Genomic DNA, 22,045 nt, shown 5'->3' on the forward strand with positions numbered 1-22,045 from the left:
GAGAGATCATCTGGAGACATGGGGCGCGGTGTTATCAGTACACTGATGACACCCAAATATGTTTCTCTGTGTCTCCGACTGATGCAGTGACTAAGGATGGTGTCTCTCCTCTGAATGCCTGTCTAGAATCAGTAATGTGCTGGATGAGGGAAAACAAACTCAGTCTGAATCCAGAGAAAAGGGAAGTGCTTGTAATAGGTTCCCCAGGCCTGGGGAAGGAAATTTATCCACCTGTCCTGAACGGGGTCACACTTCCCCTGAAGGGTGAAGTTCACAGTTTAGGAGTACTTCTGGACTCGTCCCTGCAGTTGATATCTCAGGTAGATGCAGCGGTCAGAAGTGCTTGCTATCAACTTCGGTTGATACGCCAACTGCAACCCTACTTGGGCCAAAGGGACCTTGAAACTGTGGTACATGCTCTGGTAACCTCTTGCTTAGATTTCTGTAATGCACTCTACATGGGGCTACCCTTGTACCAATCCCAGAAGCTTCAGTTAGTACAAAACATGGCAGCCAGACTGGTCACTGGTGCATCCAGGTTTGACCACATAACACCTATTCTGAAAAATCTTCACTGGCTGCCCATTCGCTTCCGAGCACAATACAAGGTGTTGGTTATTACCTATAAAGCCCTACATGGCTTGGGCCCAAGTTACTTGATGGACCGCATCTCCCCATATGATCCGCCCCGCACACTTAGAACGTCCAGGAAGAATCTCTTGGAAACACCATCTTCCAAATATGTCTCCACATCCCAGATGGCTTTTTCAATACCAGCCCCGCGGATCTGGAATAGTCTTCCCGAGGAGCTCCGTCTTATGACCCCCCCGGAAACATTTAAAAAGAGACTTAAAACCGTTCTCTTTCGTCAAGCCTTTCCCCCTGAAGAACAAAGTTTTACATCCTTGTTGCCACCGACCCTCTGCCTTACCCTGGATACGTATGTTGTATCACTGTGTATTATAGAGTTTGTATTTTGAAATTTATTTATACTTTTATAAGATTTTTTGTAATGGTTTTTAATAGTCTGTAACCCCGCTTCGATCCAATGGGAGAGGCGGGGAAACATAAATAAAATTTATTATTATTATTATTATACAGGTTTACCATATATATTCAACTATAAGTCGACCTCGTGTATAAGTTGAGGTCAACTTTTGAGGGCAAAAGTATGGATTTTGGTATGCCCCATGGATAAGTTGAGGGTCAAACTTCCTGAGGGCTGTGGACAAGCTGCAGGGCGATTTCTCACCCTGCCCAGCCTCTCCGTAATGGGGCTTTCTCTCGCGGAGGGAGCCGGGCTGGGAAGAGGCTTTCAGGCGAGAAAAGCCCAGCCAGGAAGAGATTTTGGGATGGGCGATTGTCCTTCCTAGTCTCTCCCCAGCCAGGCTGTCCCTTGTGGAGGCAGCCCGGCTGGGGAGAGGCTCAGGTCAATTACTATGGACCTGTGTATAAGTCGACCCAGGTTGTGAAGTTGAAGGCTTTCAATGGCCGGCATCCGTATTTTTTTGTGGGTTTTTCGGGCTATGTGGCCATGTTCTAGAAGAGTTTATTCCTGACATTTCACCAGCATCTGTGGCTGGCATCTTCAGAGAATGTTGTCATAGAAGAGAGCTGGATATATATATATACTGTGTGTCACTGGGTAGGGAGGAAATTCCATGTTAATCTGTGTATTTTTCTGTTGTTTATGGCAGAGCCACAGGGTGAGAGGATATGCAAAGTATTAGCAGACACTAAATTAAACTGTCCTGCCATTGGACAATGCAGGCATCCTCTTGGATATTTCTGGGTCCTCCAGAGCACCCAGGCAATAATGTCATCATGGTGAGTCAGTCTTTAAATACATAGTTAGGCATACTTCTGTTGCCCCAACTCCATATTGGCGGGTAAATGGCCAAGTTTGGGGAAGTGTCAGGAAAACAATGGGTCTGTGAAAGGGAAAACCTTTCTCCCTGTTGTGAGAACTATTTTGAAAACTGCACAGTTTTTGAAGGTATTCTTATTGCAGGAAGGAAACTGAATAAACTAGTATGAACTGAACAAAAATAATATGAACTGAATGAATACTGAACAAAATAGTATAAACAAAAATGCTTGTTCATCCCACAGGAATGAATTTACATTTACAGCATTACACCCCTAGTCAGACCACAGGGGAACAGGACCATCCTCCGAGAAGCTATATAGTGGAATTCATGTCTAGTTTTCAGACAAATCTAAAATTTAGGTCAAGATCATGCATAAAGCTTGCAGACAATAAAGTGCAGATAGCATATTTACAAAGAAGCTGGAAGGGAGGACAGAGGTGGCAGTATGTGGAAGCTTTCTCAATATGCATCCATGGCAGTGGAACATACCTTGGAATGTGGTGGAGTTTCCTTCTTCGGAGGTTTTTAAACAAAAGATGGATGGCCATCTGTCAGGGGTGCTTTGATTGTGTATTACTGAATGGAAGGGGGTTGGACTGGATGGTCTTTGTGGTATCTTCCAACTCTGTGATTTTATGATTGGCCTTTGGGGGTTGGAAAAGGTGATACTGTGTCTAGGCAACATGCAGTTGCAATTCCACTGCCAAGAAAACCTCTTCTCAAGGAGATATTTGATACCACTTTACACAACACTACAAAAAGTAGATCAGCTAATTGAAAATCTGGTTATGCTAAAATAAATCCTCATCGATTCCAACTTTAGATTAAATTAAAAACCACAAATATTTAATTCTAGTACTTTGCAACACATAAAGCACTGTGATAAAAGTAACATATGTTTAAGCAGTGATTCCATATTGTATAGAGCAAAACTGTAATAGATTTGGCTCAAACTGGAATTATTTAAATACTTAAATAAAATAAAAGTTTAATAACACCATTTAATAAGTTTAAATATACTATAAAAAATAAAAGACCATTTAACAAACCAAGAAAAAATAGTAAGGGAAATCATGAAAAAACCTATTCTCCCAGTCAAACTGGTATTTTAAAATCAGTTTAATTTCACACCATTGTCACTATAAATTTTAGATCTAAAAAATTGACATATAAAAAGGCAGAGTAACTTACATGTAGATGTATGAGTTTTCATGAAGTCCTGAAGGTCAACAGCAACTTTGTGGATCTGGCCATGGAACTGTTGGGTAGAATTCTTGAGAAGGAAAATATCCTTAGAATGGACTCCTATGGTTTTGTTCATCTGATTGACACAGTTCCAAAGACTGGAGATATGTTTATTTAATCCTTCCTTTATCCTTTGAAGGCTGCTAGATACTGCATCTAATTTCTTGCAGGTTTTCTCAATGTGCGACACTCTTCCCTCCAAGTTTGAGATGCCTGGGAATTTATCCTTACATTTGTTCAAGTTATAAAATCCTCTCTCATTTAACTGTTCCATCTTCTCCTTCAAATCATTGCAACAATTATCACTTGGATAAGTCGTTTGATTGCCTACTGTTTTCTGTATTTCATCTATCTTTCTGAATACACCAAGCTGTGTCTTTTCACAGGTAGAATTAATACCTAGAAGCTGCTCTCTGCAGCTGTTCAAACCACCTTGAAAGTTTTTTACATCTTTATCAATGGCATTCAGACCATAACGGACCATTCGTAAGTCCTTCTGAAGTTTCTGAATGTCACGTTGGCTACCTTTAATCAAATTAAACTTTTCATTTAAAGAGCTATTTAAAGATTTTAAAAGACCCAGATTATTCTCTGTTTTCAAAAACAGTGAATCATATTTACTGTTGCAGTTTTCTATGTCTTCACGGACGCCTTCCATATTTTGTGGTACAGACTGGCATTTCTGCCAGCATAGATTTTCAACATCTTGTAGTTTGTTCTTTATAATACTAACCTCTAATGTAAGTTGCTCATTTCTAGATCCTGAACTGCTGTGTAAGTATGGCCCTGGATCAGTATGTATTTCATATGGATCTGTGACATTAGCAATATCTAGAACAGTAGCACTGAATCTATTTTCCAGTGCTTCAAGTTTTTTGTCAAATAAGTCTCTGACTTCATCTACTTCAGTTGCTATAACACCACGAAGAGTTTCCTCAATATAAAAACAGTGTTCTTCAGCATTTCTTTCTGTAATATTAAGCCTTGCTTCTACTTCCTCCCATTTTGCATCAAAGCTGCCTTCTGAATATGGACTGGAAATATGCTTGATTTCATTATCTATCCTAGCATTTAAAATGTTGTTTGCTTCTGCAATTCTGTCAATCTTTTCATCCAAATGTTTTATCTGTTGTGTAATTTCATCTCTTTTAGCATCCTTGCAACACAGTGACTGGTTTGATGGAGCTTGAATAAGACTCTGGAAATATTTTATTTCTTTTCTCAGATCCTTTTCTTTTTCTCCAATAAGTTGTCTTAGTTCTGAGCAGCTGGCTTCATGATCATCACAATGTTGCTGAAGATCCATCAGTTTATACTCACAAGAATTTTTTAGATCTGCCATTTTCTTTTCAAATCCTTCTAACATTTCTTGTCTCAGGGCTTCGAACTTAGCATCTATATATGCTTGATACAACTGGCTGCTAGGCATGGTTATTGTTGGGCCTTGGGCAGCTTCTTGGTGCTGCTTCAGTTGCCCTTCATAAACATTTACTTTCCCATTCAGCTCTTCCAGCTTTTCATTTTTGGCCTTCAAGTCATCTTTTTCTTCAGATAATTCATATTTCTCATTTACTTTTCCAAATTCCCTTTGGTTTTTATTTCTAGACAGATCATTATTCTCTGTTTCACCCTCACCCATACTATCAGGCCCTGGATGGTCACGAAGGTTGTTCAACCACGAGACAAGCATCCGACTTGCATCTTCTTGCACTGTAAGCTTCAGGTTTTCATTCACACCTGTTAAGGAGGACTGAAGTTCTAGGACCGTCTGTGTAAGGCGAAACAATTCATCCTCAAGGTATTGAATTTTTTTATCCTGTGCATCCTGTTGTTCTAGTTTTGGATTAGAATCTGTGGAAAGAAAAGGAGGAAAAAGAGCCTTTGATTCATTTTCCAAACAACTCATTCACCCATTCTTGCCCAAGAGAATAAGTTAATTCACATGTATACATTTAACTGATTTTTAGTTTTAAACTTTGATTCCTTGTTTGCATTTTAAAACATGTCAGAAACATATTGAAATAAAGCTGAATTCCAGATCTCTACAAGGAAGATCCCTACAAGGAATCCTATCTGCTTATGACTATATTTCCTACCTATGGATTGCAGCCCAGGGAGTGAGGAGATTCCCCACTCTATGATATAAATAGACACATATGCTACAATTCAGTATTGTATATCAAACTTTCATAAAATGAAATCTGTTGACATTATTAAGAGATATTGAGCTAAATTCTCTTTTAGTCCTCGCTAGAGTAGAGTAGAGTAGAGTAGTAATACAGATGTGACAGTTGGTCAGTGAAGAAAGTGGATAAGAAGAAAATCAACTCATTTCTGATGTGGTGCTGGAGAACAGTGCTGAGGATACTGTGGACAGCCAAAAAAACCACAAATGGGTCCTTGAACAGATCAAGCCCAAACTTCCACTAGAAGCCAAGACAATCAAACTGAGACTGTTGTACTTTGGTCACATCATGAGGACGCATGAATCATTAGTAAAGACAATAATGCTAGGAAAGATAGAAGATAGTAGAAAGAGAGGATGATTACATGCCAGATAGATAAACTCAATCAAGGAGGTCGTGGGCCTGAATTTACACTACCTAAGCAAGGCAGTGGAGGATAGGGGGGTCTTAGACAAATCACTGAAGTTGGAGTTGACTCAAGGGCAGCTAACAACAACAACAACAACAACAGATTAGACCCAATGAATCTATCACATTTATTTATATGCTTATTCACCATGCAAAAACTGATTTAATGGGCCAATTCTAGTTGGAACTAACCAATAAGATGCCATCTATAATTTCAATCAAAGATCTATATGTGTTCAGTTAATGGCTAATTATTTTCCTTAAAAGCTTGTTTGTTTTGTTGTGTGCCTTTAAGTAATTTCTGACTTATGGTGATCCTAAGGCACACTTATCATGGGGTTTTCTTGACAAATTTTGTTCAGAGGAGGTTTGCCATTGTCTTCCCCTGAGGCTGAGAGCATGTGATTTGTCCAAGGTCACCCAGTAAGTTTCATGGCTGAGCTGGGAATTGAACCCTGATCTCCAGAATTGTAGTCCAAAACTCAAAGCACTATACCACACTGGCTCCTTTACTCCACAGAAAATATAAATTCCATAGCCTTCCTGATCTCCACTTCTGCAAAGCCATCTTTTCATGTTCAATTCCAGTTAGGGGATATATCATATTGAATTTACAAATGTGCCTTATGTTATGCTTCAGCCCTCAATCAGTATATTTTCAAGTAGTGCATATTAAACAAGAGGTCTACATGTTTGTCATTTTTATTTTATTTTTTTTAAAAACTAAAACCCTTCTAAGAAAAAAAATGGGACAATTAGGACAATCACTAACTATGGGAAGGGATCTTTACAACTTGCCTCCCCTGCAAGTAAAGTACCTCCTTTATAAGATGCTTCTTACATTATCAGGTACATTAAAAAGCGTGCTAGCACCAAACAAGAAATATGGAGCTCAAGATTCAGGAAAAAAAATGCTGTTTTCAGACTACGCCACACCAGTAATCAGCCAGTCTGTCATTCAGAGCATGGTTAAGCACAAAGAATTAGTACCAAAAAGGCTTATTGCAGAAGCACCCACACAACTCCCCAGTAAAGTTAGTATTTAAACATTCATAGTACTTAGATGGGCACTATTTAGCCAATGGATCATTTTCAGCTCCCCCTATCAAAGATATACCATCTCTATGTTGACCTACTGCTGTTGAATTCTGAACATTTTCTGAACAAGGAAGGCAGAATTGCTTGTAACACGACATCAAACAAAGCAAGAGGGAAAACAGATCTTGTCCACTGAAATGGAGAGAAATTGCTTTGCTAATTAGAATGTATTGCCAGCAGGGTGACTAAATGTCCTCCTTTGCCAGGACCTGTCCTCCATTTCAACCTTCTGTCCAGGAGGAATTCCAAAATGTCCTCCCTTTTGAGCATGACTAAGGCTTTTTGCTTTTAATTTGTAATGTCCTTCTTACATTTTTCTGGAATATCCTACATATTGCGGTGCCTTATCCACTTTTGTTAGGACATCTGGTTATCCTAGTTGTCACAGTAATTGTGATAGTTTCTGCATCAATTACTGAGCTGAAGTTATGAACTAGAGTTTGTGGGAGAGTAAGATCTAGGAGTTTCAAATTTACAATGATTGCATTTTAAAACAGGGCAGGAAAACATGTAGCTGTCCTGATGTACTTTCTCAGGAAAAATCCTGCAGAAAGAAATTTAGTGTAGCTCCATTCATTTTAAGAACTGTTCACTAACACACTGTTTTTAACTATATATAAAATGAAATAGCAATAATGACCAACCTCACGGGTGTGTTGAGAATAAAGAGTGAGTATAGGCATTATAAAGCACTCTGAATGCTGAAAAGTATAAAAATACACCAAAAAAAAAAAAGTTCAATGCATGGCCATGAATAACAAAATCCAAAGAAAAAGTTACCCAAACTGGTCTTGATATCATGTGGTGATAAGTCTGCTGGGTAAATTACTGGTTTTGACTTTTGCGGTACAGCTTCTTTGCAATCTACACCCATGTATCCAGGACAACATCTCCATTCTAATTCAGTCACTGTCTTGTACTTTATTGTATATTTAGGTCTGAAACTTGTACGATATCTGCAATAAATAAAAGTGAAAAATGATGTCAACTTTAGAATAATCAAATAAAGCAAACAAAATGCAAATGGAATAGGAAGTACTATCGCTGGAATAAGAAGTATGATTGCTGTAGTTACGAAAGATCAGTAAGCCATTCCTGAAGTATAACTGTGATGAATTTATTCTTCCACAATTTAGAATGGTGTTCAGAGAAGAATTACATAAGTTAAAAATGCAATTACAGTGGGTCCTTGATATCCACTGGGGTTTGGTCACAGGACTCGCTGTGGATACCAAAATCCATGGATACTCAAGTTCCTTTAAATACAATGGCATAGTGAAATTGTATTCCTTATATAAAACAGCAAAATCAAGCTTTGCTTGTTGGAATTTATATCTTTTTGGAATATTTTCAAGCTGGGGATAGTTGAATCTGTGGATACGGAGTACCAACTGTATTTATTTTGTCAACTGTATTCACTAAGAAACTGTATATGAAAGCAACTCCCCTTCCACAGCACACACTTTATTGTACAAAAGAGATTATGCTGACAGAAAAACAAACAACCAAGCAACTCCCATTAGCTATAGAAAAATAGATGTATTTTACTTTTATATGATTGGAATAGAAATGTGATTAGATCCAATTCAATCTAGATGCATTGGGACTCTTAATTTCTATTTTTACCAAGGACAGACTCGCCACAATTATATGTATTCTGCTATGGTTAGCATTGCACAATTGGAAAGAAAACAGGTTAATATAAAATAGAATGCATTTAAATTATGATTCCACTTTAGTTGGCATGATTCTATCTATGGAATCCTGGGACTTGCTGTTTAGGGAGGAGTACTGAGATTTCTCTGTTAGAGAAGTGTAGTGCCACCCTAAAATGCAAATTTTATGATTCTGTATGGAGCAGCTATGGCTATTACAGTGCTATTAAAATGTTACCATTGTGTAGTGTGAAATAGACCATAGTTAAACTGATCTAAGAATCTTATAACATGATAATATAGTGATAAATAAAATGATCAAATTGATCCAATCCAATTGCTCCACAAAACAAAATTGCAATCTTATAGCAAAACTGAAAGTAAAGTCCATTGAAAACAGTAAGACTTGCTCTTAAATACATGATTGTACTATAGATAAGTGGAACACACTCCCTTGGAGAGTGGCGGAGTCTCACCTCCTTGGAAGTCTTTAAGAAGAGGCTGGATGGCCATCTGTTGGGGATGCTTTGATTGAGACTTCCTGCATGGCAGGGGGTTGGACTGGATGGCCCCTGTGGTCTCTTCCAACTCTATGATTCTAAGATTTATAATTGCTTTGATTTTCAAACTTTCTTAATATGAGAATCAAGCAGTATCTGCCATTATATTGGGGATGCCAATGTGGTCCAAGTAAAGGCAACTGATCCTATCTGAGCTTAGAAGCTAAGCAGGACCAGCCCTAGTCAGTAATTGGATGAGAGACTGCAAATGAATACCAAGTGGCTATATTTTAGATGAAGGAATTGGCAAAACCACCTCTGAGTATTTCTTACCTAACAAAACCCTATGAAATTTAAGGGGTTGGCCTAAGTTGACAGGCAACTTGAAGGCACATATATACCCACAGGGAATGTCAAACTTAGTCAACCAACAGGAGAGAACTATAGCTCCAGTGAAGCCAATCTAAAGAATTAAGTCAACATTTCCTTTTCCACTTAAGTTACATATTTACTGGATACACAGAGTAGACCAATTGCAAATTTCCTGCTAAAACAGTAAAATATATGCAGCTTTGGGTCATTCAGTGAGGTAAAAGAAGTTTGAGAACCAAAGACAGCAAAAGCTAACTACTGAGCATCATGGCAGAACCAAGATTAAAAACACAATTGTCTTGTATCCCATTTTATATGTCTATTGACTGCATCAAATGACTCTGGGAAATTTAGTAGGTACATGATGCATGTATATACATGTACTCTGCTAAAAAGAAATACATAAATACTTCCTTTAGTTTCAAATGAAAAGTATACAGCAGCTAAAGAATACAAACATAACAAAACATAACAAATGAGTATATGGGGATCTCTTTTCCATGACAACTTTATCGTAACAGGGATCAGATGCCCAAACAGCAAATACAGCAGGAACGGAATGTTTCTTTAAAATGCAACAAAAGCCACTGGCAAGACTGCTAGTGAAAAACAGACATCCTAAGCTGGGCAGGGCTCCGACTGCAGTTGTTGCTCTGCTGCTGATCTCTCCCCTCCTTCGTTACTTAGGACCTGCTCTGTTAATAAGGTTCTACAGTTTTGGGATTTTTATGTCTGCTTTAGCTGGTTTCGTTATTTTAGATAAAAACCAAAACCAACGGTGTCCTGTTGTACACAGTATTATATTTTTAATTTTAATTATTCCTGAAACATCTGTCAAAACCATTCATTTTAGCCAAGTATTTAAAAGGCAAAAACAATATCCAGAGCAAACCTATCCATGTTCACTCCCACTCGTCCTACTGTATTTCTCATAATTGTTAGCTGAAGACCAAGAGTATATGTTTATGTTAACATAAACATATTAAAAATTCATCTAACAGAATAGAGAAGACAGAAATTCTAACATCCTGGCCACCCAAGGTGTTCTCTGGTTCCCTTGTTCTCTTGTCTGTAATATAAACCTACTTATTACAGTAGTACATAAGTAATTTAGGTAGGATGGCTGTAGTCAGTGGCAAATGGAATACCAAGTATTTAAAGAAATCTGAAGTAATTAGAGAGACACCCCTACCATGATAATATTTAACTCTGAAGCTGATCTGGTAACCCTGACGCATATACATGTTTCTTCATCTTGACTTCAGTATCTGAACTGAAGCAACTGGGTAAAGGTATGAAAAACAAAGAAGATTACCGCATTGGGGATAAAACGTTCCCCGATGTGTTACAATGGGCATGAGCAGAGCCACACACGGAGCGTGATGGGAACCCGATGGGGCCCAGAACGCTAGTTTACCACACAGGGAATGCCGCCGCCGCTGCGCATTCCCATCGGGTTCCAGGGGATGCCATTTCTGGGAACTGTTTAGAAACTGTCCCCAGAAATGGTGTCCCCTGGAACCCGATGGGAACGCACGGCGGCGGCGGCAGCGTTCCCTGTGCAGTAAACTAGTGTTCTGGGCCCCATTGGGTTCCTATCACGCTCCGTGCGCGGCCCCGCTTGTGCCTGCTATAACGCATCGGGGAACTTTTATCCCTGGTCCGGTAAACTTCATAGTCTTTCTAAAATCCATCTTACAACAATTAAAAATTTCTGTGAACAATTTTTATTATCAAAGGTATATCTTGAATATTGGAAATTTCAGTTATCAATAGCATTTTGAGATTATTTCAAATCCATTGCATTTCAAGAATGGATATTTGATGTTATTGGTCAGTTAAATAATTCATAGATATCAGAGTGAAATATCTGCTTAAGATCTTTGTACTACAAGCCATTTAACTGGTTTTCTTATCAGTGTGTGCGTGTGTTTTTGCTTTCAAGTTGCATGTGGAAGTATGTAATTCAAAATACTGTTTGTGTCACATTTTGAAACTATCCATCCAATTTTCTAACAGTGTCACAATTTCCAAATGTTAATAAAAATGTATGAATTACAAATTCTAAGCCAAGTCCCTCGTGTCCTTTAATTTTAAAAAATCTGTAATCCACTATCCTCATAAACCAATCACACTCGGTAGGTATTTAAGGACTACTCATTATTCCAACTGGTAGTTCATTCCCAATGTTCATAACAGTGGGAATCAGGAATGAACTATAAATCAAGTAAATAAAACTAAAGAGGCACATCTAGTTCTTATAACTGTGCAACTCCTATGGAACTGAAAATCCTCTCCTCTCTCTCTTGTGTATAACACTGATTTAATGAGTCACCTCTAAAATTCTGAGGCCTGATCTTTGTGAATCATTGCCTCAGAATGATGACTATGACATCAGAACTGAAGTACTCAATACGACTGTGTTGAGCATACAGTGAAGGGAAATCTGATTTAGTCTTAAACATAATCTGAATCAGTCCTTGCTACTCTTTCGATATGGATTATACTGATCTGAAAAAAGACATTTATGAACAGTTCTTGGAGTTAATCCTAGTTGGTAGACATAAGTGCATTCCAAGTTTTATGAACTATAAGGGAGCATACTGAGACATTTTGGGGAAGCTAGTGTCTGTCCATAGTACGCTTCTCTGTGGTCTGTCATCCATCACATTGCCCCACAGACTGTCCAGGGTTCACATTCTTCCTGTGACATCTTTTGCTTTCTCCATTTTGCTGGCAGCCATAATTTTTATAGCCATCTTTGACACATTATATGCAAGCTGATACTAAGCCAGAGAAACAGCAATGCACATACATATGTTGACGGCATGTGGTCTGTGGAGCAGAATGGAGTGTGAACAGCTTCATTTACCTCTACTCCATTGAGTTGGAAAGTTTCAGCAAGTGTGTGGGCATGTTTTCTTCAAACATTGTCTCTATGTATGCATGTACCTGCCTGGATGTCATGTTGCATAATATAGGTATTAGAGGGGGAGAAGCCACAGTTGGAAAGGTACAGAGCCGGAAGAGACAACGGCAGTACAAATAGAATAGTACCAAAGGGGAAGCTTTACTATTTCACTGCCCAAGGCCTGCAAAAATCTTGAGTCAGCTTTACGTGAGTGAGCTTTACTGAATGACAGAATAAGAAATTCTGTTCTTGTAATATATATCAAAGGTATTAGTCTGGCTCCATATTACTTTATTTAAAGTCTTATTTAAAGGATCAGATACTGTATATTTTTATACTATAACTGTTAGAAACACTTAGTACCATTCCCTTTTATTCATCTATGAAATCATTTGCTCCTCATGGAAATTAACTTATTCACTCTTATTAAGTAAGAGGGTACAATGAACACATAGCCATGTACTGTTATGTTGTAAATGTTCAGACTTCCCAAGGTTTCTTTCTAAATATTGCTTAAAGGAGGGTGAAAGCCCCAAATAATCTAGAAGACTGTAAATTATGTCTGTTGGGGATTACTTAAATGTTAATTTGCTTCACAAACATCAGTAAACTAATTAGTTCACAGAAGTGTTTGAGGATGAAATAAATACTACATGCATTTTGTATGTGTGTGTGTGTGCATGCATTGTGTGTGTGTGTGTGTACCGTAAATTGCCTGGTGACTTTTGCCAACCCCATGAATTTCAGAGTATTCTTAGGCAAGGAACGCTCAGAGGTGGTTTTGCCAGTTCTTTCCTCTGAAATACTGTATAGTCTACAGCATCTGGTATTCATTAGTGATCTCCTATCTAAATGTTAACCAGGATTGGTCCTGCTTAGCTTCCAAGATCATACAGAATCTGGTGCCTTTGGGGTATTCAGGCCCCCATCTGCATTTTTGCCAGAAAGAACATATTTGGACTGAATGACTAAAACTGCTTTTCTGAAATTGAAGTGCATTTCACATGAAGTCCCACTTAAATTAATAGGACTAAGAACACTTGAAGTTATGTGTATGGGTCAAACCTAAATAGTTGATTCAGCATATTTGTTGCTAGCAAATGAATCTAAATCTCCTAACTCTGAACTGCAGTTCCTTTATTTATTTGCTCATATCCTTTTAAAATAGTCAGAACTATCAGCAAAGTGGAAAATCACTGTGTCACATTACCTCCAAAATCTAGAAAAACGGAACTAGAAATAAGAATTATCTGCATTTGTACTTTAAGAGTCCTCATATCACTTCTTCTTCCCTCAGCACCTATACAGTGATGTCCATTTTGCAAATACTGGTATGAAAGAAAATGCTGCTTGAGGTCTTTCACATGTGGCTTTTTTCATTTGTAACACTAAACTATAGTTCTGATAAGTTCTCATAAATTATTAAACAAGCCAGCAAAACAATCTCAGGTTTGTAGCCAGCTTGTTCAGTAAATAACATTATTTACAACTACCCATTCCAAATTCATATATAACCACCAGTCAGGAAACAAGCAAAGTTCAACCAGATACTCTTGGCTATGCTGGAGTAAAAGAGGAGCAGGCTTTACTTGAGTAATGAGGCATTATTTGGAGATGCCTCCACTTCTGGAGGTAGCACTAAACCATGGCTTAATGTTACAAGTAAATGTTTTTGGTATGTATAAGTTGAAGAGTCACAAAGCAGCTTGTTAGCAGAGCTGTGGGGCCAGAGAAATAAACCAAAACTTCTGACAGAATATTGTACTTTCTCTTTTCCCACAGATATGCTAAGTACCATTCTTGCTAACATGACAGTTCACCTTAAACTTCTAGAGCACCATTATCCCATATGGCTGTTCTCTCCTTTTCCCAGTTGTTCTGTAACACGAACAAGCAAGACGACCCTCTTCCTTCCCATGTCATGTTCTGTCCATTCCTGCAAACAATAGAAGAAGTTCCACTTCCTAGACTGACCTTGCATTAACATATATTCCGGCAATTGTGTCTCCTCTCATTGAACTGAATTGTGCCTTCAAAGGACCTTATTTAGCACAATAAGAATGAGGAAATGTGGAAAGTGAGTCATAGATATGCTACAAAAATAAAGCAAGATCTGGAATATGAATTGGCCACTATGTCCAGAGAGTACACATCATATACAACAGAAGAGGAGATCATGTGGCCTTACTCAACTTGTTGAACTCCACCTCAATTTAGTCACAGTCAGCATGGCCAATAAACATGCATAATAGGAGCTGCAGTTTAAGAACCTCTGGAGGGACACAGGATTCCTATCCTTGATATACAATTCCCACTTAATTAGTAATCCTGTTTTACTGTTCTCATCAATGTCACTACCTATCCATGGTTTTACCATATATTACCTTGTGTTATAATTATTCCCAAATCATCTATAGACGCAGCCAAATATTACATTTGTAGAGCATTTGTGTACCTCCCTTATCAGGGCAGGATGCATGTGGTCAGTCAGTTAATACCACAAAACTAATGATTCTTTAACCTACAGTGCTGTGTTATAATATTGGGCAATTCTTGGTGCCAGCATGAAAAATTAATAAAATGTTTACAAACTGAAGTGTTGATGTCTTTTTTAAAAAAATCAAGCTTCCTCTATAGATTAAAGAGGTCAACTGTACACCTTACTTACTGATGAAAATATTAAAAATTGCACTGAAAAGCATTTTCTTCTTTTGAAATGTAAGAAAGGAAAATACAGAAGAAGCAGGCTTCTCAATAGGAAGCAGCTGAGCAAAAGATCTTCTATTTGGTGGCTATAATGAGTTAAAGATTTGGGCATTTGTCCAGAATGAATACAAGCAGTAGCTTGTTTAAATCTCTATCAAGTATTATCAAAGCCCAAACACAGAAGTATGAGCACTATTTGTAGTGAGAGAGAATTTATGTGGATTTTTTGGAATTGTTATGAATGCATGCATGAAATACAAAATTGCTATGGAAATCATGTACTGTATAAGAAAGAGTGAATTGTTATGCAGTGTTTACACAGAGAGAGAGGTAACACAAGGTCAGAGACATACAGCCAAAGTTGTTCATCCCACCCAGCAATCTGAGATCATGAAACAAACATGCCAAGATGGTGAAGTGCGTGGTTTTTGTTTTTAATACAAGTCTCTCAAATTGCATGCCCCATGGAGTCAACCATCTGGCGCCTACACCAAAAGCCTCTCCCTGGATCAGACAGTAGTCCTTGTTCTATAGTCAACAATCTCCACTCTTAATTTATTTGAAAACATTTCTGACTACTTGAAAACATTAATGAAAGCTCAATGTTTTTGCTTGAGTTGGATGAGCATACAACTGTATCCATCTTTACAGTGAATCTACTTAAATGTTTGTTCACATCTGCTTATCTATAAACATGATTATGGAAAGAAACAAAGTAAATTAAATATTCTAAGGATGAAGCACATGGAAAGTGACCAGTGCATGGAGACTGATCATGGGGAAAGCTATGGTTAGTAATCTGACAATCTAGTAATCTCCAACAGGCTCTTTCCATTCTGCATGGATGAATCAGAACAGGACTTGGACTGAAGCTCAGGGTTCTTAGCTCAGACCTCCTGCTCAACATCAGACCAAAGAAGGAAACTTTCCTCCTTCATAGCCTCAACTTCTTGGTATCGTGCCACGTCCCAGGAAAATACTCCTGTTCCCAGCTTCTCCTAGTCCTTAAATGTAACCATTTAATCAGTGCTGATTTCTCACAGAGTGCATCTCTATTATCCGAGGCAAAAGCGTTTCAACTTTTCTAATGTCTCCTGTGGCAGATAGTGCCATGCCTTCATTTTCCTAGCATCAGATCAACTGGTCCCAGCCTACATCTCCTCTCCTCAGTTCCTTACCTTTCACAACCTGTGGCACCACCTCTGCCCTGACCTAAATCCAACTGCTAGTCCCATTTAGAGCACACCCAATAAATCCATTGGTTTTAGATAAGTACTGACTTAATGTTCATCAAGCAATTCAAGAAATAGTTGGGACTGGACTTAGACCATATTCTTAAAATAGTTTCTTACAGCCGGTAAGATCAGACAGAAAGAACAATGACTAACATCTTGTGAGACTTCAAAAACCAACAGATTTATGACATACATATTTGAATACATCATCTTTTAAGTGATACAAGAGTTCCCCCACACACATACACAACAGACTATCATATACCCACCCTCTGAAACTTATTATAATAATAACTACCAGATACCTGGCTTTCCTTTCAGACACCATATGCACAAAAACACCATTCCAAAATCTCTTTTAATCTATTTTTGTCCCTGATTCCAGTGTTATCTGGAAATGTGTAAATATTCTTTATACCTTGTGCAGTTAAAACCCTTAAAAATATTGATAAACTCAAACAGGGATCCAAGGAGTTCTTAGAAAGAGGGGGAAATGATTAAAGATCTTGCTTGTTTCTTCACAGGTAAATTCCACTGATATCATTAAAAGTCATTTTTGAAAAGAGTTTGTACTGCACTGTGATATAAGTCAAGAAATTATAGTCAAAAAATTGACCCCCAAAGACCTGAATCAATTTATCCACGGATCAATGTAAGTTCTATACGTAACTCTTATTTAAAAAGAAACCATCCCTTGGTGAAAGGCAAGAGCATAGTCTGTACTGAAAGCACTGACCATCCTCTACTTTCTCATTAATCCAGCCTTTAGTGTGAGCACAGTTATGCTTGCTAGAATTTTCTAATTTATTTGGCATTGTTTTCCTTTGCTTCATCCTATAGATTTTTGTTACGTGCCCCTAGGTTTTACCCTCGACTTATCCACGGGTCGTATCAAAATCCATAATTTTGGCCCCAAAACCTGCTTTTGACTTATATGTGAGGTCGATTTATAATCTAGTATATTTGGTATCTGATTTTCCCACCTGTTGCTATACTTTATTGTTCTCTGTTTCTATTTATTATAACATAGGTATAAACCAACTACTTCTGTCTGAGAAAAAATAATGGAACTATTTTGCATTCTTACACTGGAATCTTTTTGTTACACACACACAGTTAATATACAAATTATATTTACATATGACTGTTTCTGTGTGCTTTATTTCATCTCTGTCCATTGTGTCTTGTCTTTTTTCTGCATTTACTGTATTCTGGCTTAAGTTGCATTTCTTTATAGCAACAGCGTATTTAAGGAACAACTGACTGGAGAGCACTAATTTAACAAAACTGCAATTTAGGATTTTGAACAGCTGTCATTGAAGATCTCTCTCTGAACTCTGTTGAGAACACCATCATGAAAACAAATCCAGTATGTAATCTTCCCAGACAAATGATCCTGAAAAGAATACTTTTACAAAAATAACTTGGAATTTCCTTTCAAAACTACCTTTTATGGACCTAGAATTCTTTATTGATGGCAAACACCAATTCAGACCATCTCATATGGACATCAAAACATTATCTTAACAGTTGGATGAATTAAAAAATTAAGGGATTAAAGGAGAAGTGCTTTGAATGATTTGAAACATCCTCTGAGATACCTTTGGAGAGATCAGACTATTTATGGTAAGGGTTTGCGTAGTCACAAGCCACAAACTGGACCAAGACTGTCTCTTCCTTTTGGAAGACTGGGAATGCATGCTTTTTGGATTTGATGCCTGATGACCAAATTGTTATACAGAATAGCCAATGGATCTGGCATTACTATTTCCTTGAGCTCTCTTCTTCACTGACAGATTTCATATTCAGAAGACCTGAAGCAGGATGCATACTACAATTACACTATCAGGGCCTTTTCCTGTCTTGTAGTGTTGTGAGTGCCTGCCCTATAATTGTGGAGTTCCCCTCCACAGTGATTCCATCAAAACCAGAAATAGAATACAGCTTGAGCAAAAGATAACCCCCTTGAAGAATTGGTTACAATCTAATGACTGGAATAAGACATTGAGGGATGTGGCTTTTAAACACCTGCCATCTTTTTTAGCTGTTTACCATCACTTTCCCAGCGGCAGCATGGTCTATACCCCCAAAAGAGTATGCCATTGCAGACATGTCCTTCTCCTTGGCTTCCAAAAGGTATCTGGTTAGTTACTGTGAGAACAGAATGCGGAATTAAAGCAGCCTTTGGTTTGATCTTTCTGGGCCTTATGTTTTTAAAGAGCAGAAGCATGGGTCAACCCAGTACTTTTGTTTATTTTGCATGGATATTTTAGTTAGCTATTCTTTATTTATTTTACTATGCTTAAAAATTAGACAGATCATAAAGGTGCTTTCTTAAGAGTAAATGTGTGTAAGATTGTATTACATATTGTAACTTCTTAGAACATCTTCAATTCCTATCAAAACCGAAACCACAGATGACATATTAGTGGAAGTGACAATCTTTTTACATGACTATGAAGAAATACTAAATGTAGATTTGAAAATATCACAGTACTTGCATTCTTCCAGATGCAGTCATACTTTGGCCAAGTTTGTACAAGTTTTTAAAGGTATTTCATTTCAATTTGACAGTAAGACCAAAGTTTCCATTCTTAACACTTATTCCAGGATACTTTAACCAAAGCCAATAGACTTTTCTGGCAGGTTTTCATATGCCCCTCTTTCAGCTCCTCATCCCCCACTTAAGAACTTAACATCTAGCAAGACCAGCTTGAGAGTAAGGGTTCCACGTTATACAATGACAGGTAGAAGGCCTCCCACAGCAAAACGAATAATAGGAAAAGTACATTAGCAGTTTGCAGTTTGACACCTGTAAATAATTATTATACTGATGGACTGTAAACATTTAAAGAATATTCATGATCTTCCTATATCAGGAACAGAGAAAAAGAACCAAAGGGAAATATGCCACTGATGCAGAAACCCTCTGGAAATAATATCTAATATAAACTTTATTAACTATGATTTTAGAGCAATTGGGTCATAGCTGGGCACAGACTCCTCAGAAATTCAGGGTGGGAACTGCACATATGGTTGGACGCATGGGATTTTTAATCCTCTTTACCACTGATGGGCTAGCAAGAACAACTAATTTCCCTCCCCACTGTCCTGTCACTTTCCACTAGTTGCTTGAAAAGTATGTCTCAAAATCCCCAGTAAAAGTAAAAGATTAGTAGGGAACCATGAGTTCCCATTTTTTCTTTTCCCCTAGGGTTGCATGCACCCACATCCACACCCACCTGTTTTCAATGCCAGCAGCAATCATGGGTTTAGAACATGCCATCAAGTTTAAAGTTTGGAAGTGAATTATATTTTTCACAGCCTTCAAAGAACATTATAGCAATGTCTGTCTGAGTTCATTTAGGAGGCTACGTCAATGCTCCTAGCTCCTGATGCAGAAACAGGTAAGAACTGATGGGTAAGAACATCTGAGCTGCTTGCTGAGATGATAAAAGTATGTCATTTGTCCAGACCTTCAAATGCTTTCTAGTTTGAGAGAAAAATAGTGAGGTGTTTTCCTTTGGACTTGGCAACATTTCTCAAGGGAGGTTGGCTGGCCAGGGTGTCTCATTTGCGTATCTACTTATCCTATTCAATAAAAATCATTGACTCCATTTTAAGACAAAACCCTTTTTCCACTGGGATTATGGAGCAACACACATTGTAAGCATGTTGGCTCAGAATTACTGGTACATTTGGGCTTCTTCCCAGTCATTTCAAAGAAGAGGACCTGCATTGATTTATAGCAAAGTTTATGGCTGCTCTGCATGACTAGAGCCTGAAGGTGAATGTAGGCCAAGGAATGTAATTGCACTCAACAGCAGGTGTTCACAAAACTTGCACAAAAATCCAGGTGCTAATTACTCTAACTCTGACAGAAATTTTATAAAAGGATATTTAACTGATGCCTGCTCCAAATTAGTGACACAAGGATGAAGTTTTAGCAATTTCCTTCTTTTGTCTGAATATTGTACAGTAATGTGTTGCATGGTCTGTTGACAGAAGAGTCAACATGGCTCTAATTAGTTGCAGCTGGAATGTGTTTGCAGTTTTAAAAAGAGTTTCTGCTGTAGCTTACAAATCAGATGTCAGAAAATGGTACACAGCCTAATGAAGTACCCACATGGTGAAGATTTTGAGTTTGAAAAATCCAACAGTCTGGCTAAATTGTGTGACAAACCAAAGGCTTTTTTGCCTAAAATACCTCATTGCTAGAAAGATGAACACATTCTTCCCCACCCACCAACCCATTCTCCTCTTCAACTTCTTCTGTTACTTACACTGGGGTGTGTGGGCAGGGCATCTGATTCCAGGCACAACTGTACTGTACTTGAACGTAACTCTCAGTGCCATCCATTACGGAGCAGCTCACATTCTTGTTCACAATATACGCACACCAATTTCTGAAGAGGAATAGGAGACAATAACAAGACAGAAACACTGTCTGGGTCAAATGTGCAATAACAAATGCTTTATTCAGGACAGGTCAAAGCAGACTTGTAATTAACTGGTTCCCACCTTTATAAGCACAGCACATGAAGGGGGTACAAGGTCAGATTTCAAAACTGTACAGCAGTTAGGAAACACAGGAAATCTACTCTCTTGAAAGCTCTTGTGGAAACTCAAGTACAGTGTGCCCTTGGTATTTGCTGGGATTTGGTTCCAGGACAGCTAGTGGATACCAAAATCCATGGATGCTCAAGTCCTTTTAAATACAATGGCATAGTAAAATGGTGTCCCTGATATAAAATGGCAAAATCAAGGTTCTGGACCCCCCTGCGAAAACAGAGGCTCGTGCATATTCAAGCCCCATAGGTTTGAATGGGGTGTGCCCCTGTGCACGCGCCCTGGGCATGTGCGCCATTGGAAATTGCAGAGGTGGCCCCTCTGCGTATATTTAAGGGTGCAGATCTCAGATCCGCGAGTTAGGAGGGGCAACTGTACTACAAATGCAACACAACGCTCCAATGCTCTTCCTATTTAGAGAGAGCGTGGGCATTTTTCAACCCTGCATTCCCCACAGGGGCCACACCGCTACCTCCAGTTCAACCAGAGGTGACATTATTTCACTTCCAGTTTTGGTTTGTTTGCTTGTTTGTTTACATTGCTAAGAAACTTGGGGTCTTCGTAGATCTTACCAGCAACACCACTGCATTTTGTGGTGGGTTTTAGTATTGTTGTGCTTTTTGGGCAAAATCTTTGTTTGTTTGTTTGTTTTTAAAATAATCTGGGAGCCTTTGAGGGCTGCAAAATGACTCCCTCCCCAGGGTTGCATGTTGCACATGGGTCATACTTTCCCCACCCATGATAAATAAAAAAATAATAATAAATAATAAAAGCTTTATTTTTATACCGCCCTTCTATCAATCAGGGTGGTGTACAACATAAACACAGAATACAGTGCAATAATAATAAAAATACATTAAAATTACATTAAAAATACCTTTCTAGTCAGTTCACCATTGCCGTCAGAGGGGGGGGGGGGGACTAACTAGGACTTATTTCGGGGAATGCTTGCTTGAACAGGAAGGTTTTTAGTTCCTTCCTGAACTGTGCCAGGGAGGTGGCCGAGCGGAGCTCTATAGGCAGCGTGTTCCAGAGGGTCGGGGCCGAGATGGCAAATGTCCTCCTCGCAATGGAGGATAGTCTTGCCCCTGGAACCCTCAGTAGCTGCTGCCCAGATGTTCTGAGTGTGCGGGGCGGATTGTATGGGGAGAGGCGGTCCTCAAGGTATCCTGGGCGGTCCTCAAGGTATCGATGGGATAAAAATTATCCCTCATTCTTTCTATCTAATAGACATAAAACTGAAACCAGCATCTTTTTGCTGCTTCTAGAAGAAAGGGAGGAAGGGGCAT

At 38.5% G+C, this 22,045-nt stretch overlaps 1 protein-coding gene across 1 annotated transcript in view; it reads right to left on the reverse strand.

The window, feature by feature from the left end:
- EMILIN2 (elastin microfibril interfacer 2) overlaps window positions 1-22,045 on the reverse strand; it is a 53,459-nt gene that overhangs the window by 24,406 nt on the left and 7,008 nt on the right. Inside the window, exons 2-4 of the mRNA XM_089517126.1 lie at window positions 20,471-20,593; window positions 7,589-7,764; window positions 3,063-4,967 (exon numbers count right to left, since the gene is read on the reverse strand). Of these exons, the coding sequence (XP_089373252.1) occupies window positions 3,063-4,967; window positions 7,589-7,764; window positions 20,471-20,593 (2,204 nt within the window). The remainder of the gene's footprint in view (window positions 1-3,062; window positions 4,968-7,588; window positions 7,765-20,470; window positions 20,594-22,045) is intronic.

The sequence above is a fragment of the Sceloporus occidentalis genome, unplaced genomic scaffold (assembly GCF_023333645.1).
Source record: "Sceloporus occidentalis isolate IW3139 unplaced genomic scaffold, rSceOcc1.0.p SCAF_3, whole genome shotgun sequence".
Classification (NCBI taxonomy): Eukaryota; Metazoa; Chordata; class Lepidosauria; order Squamata; family Phrynosomatidae; genus Sceloporus; species Sceloporus occidentalis.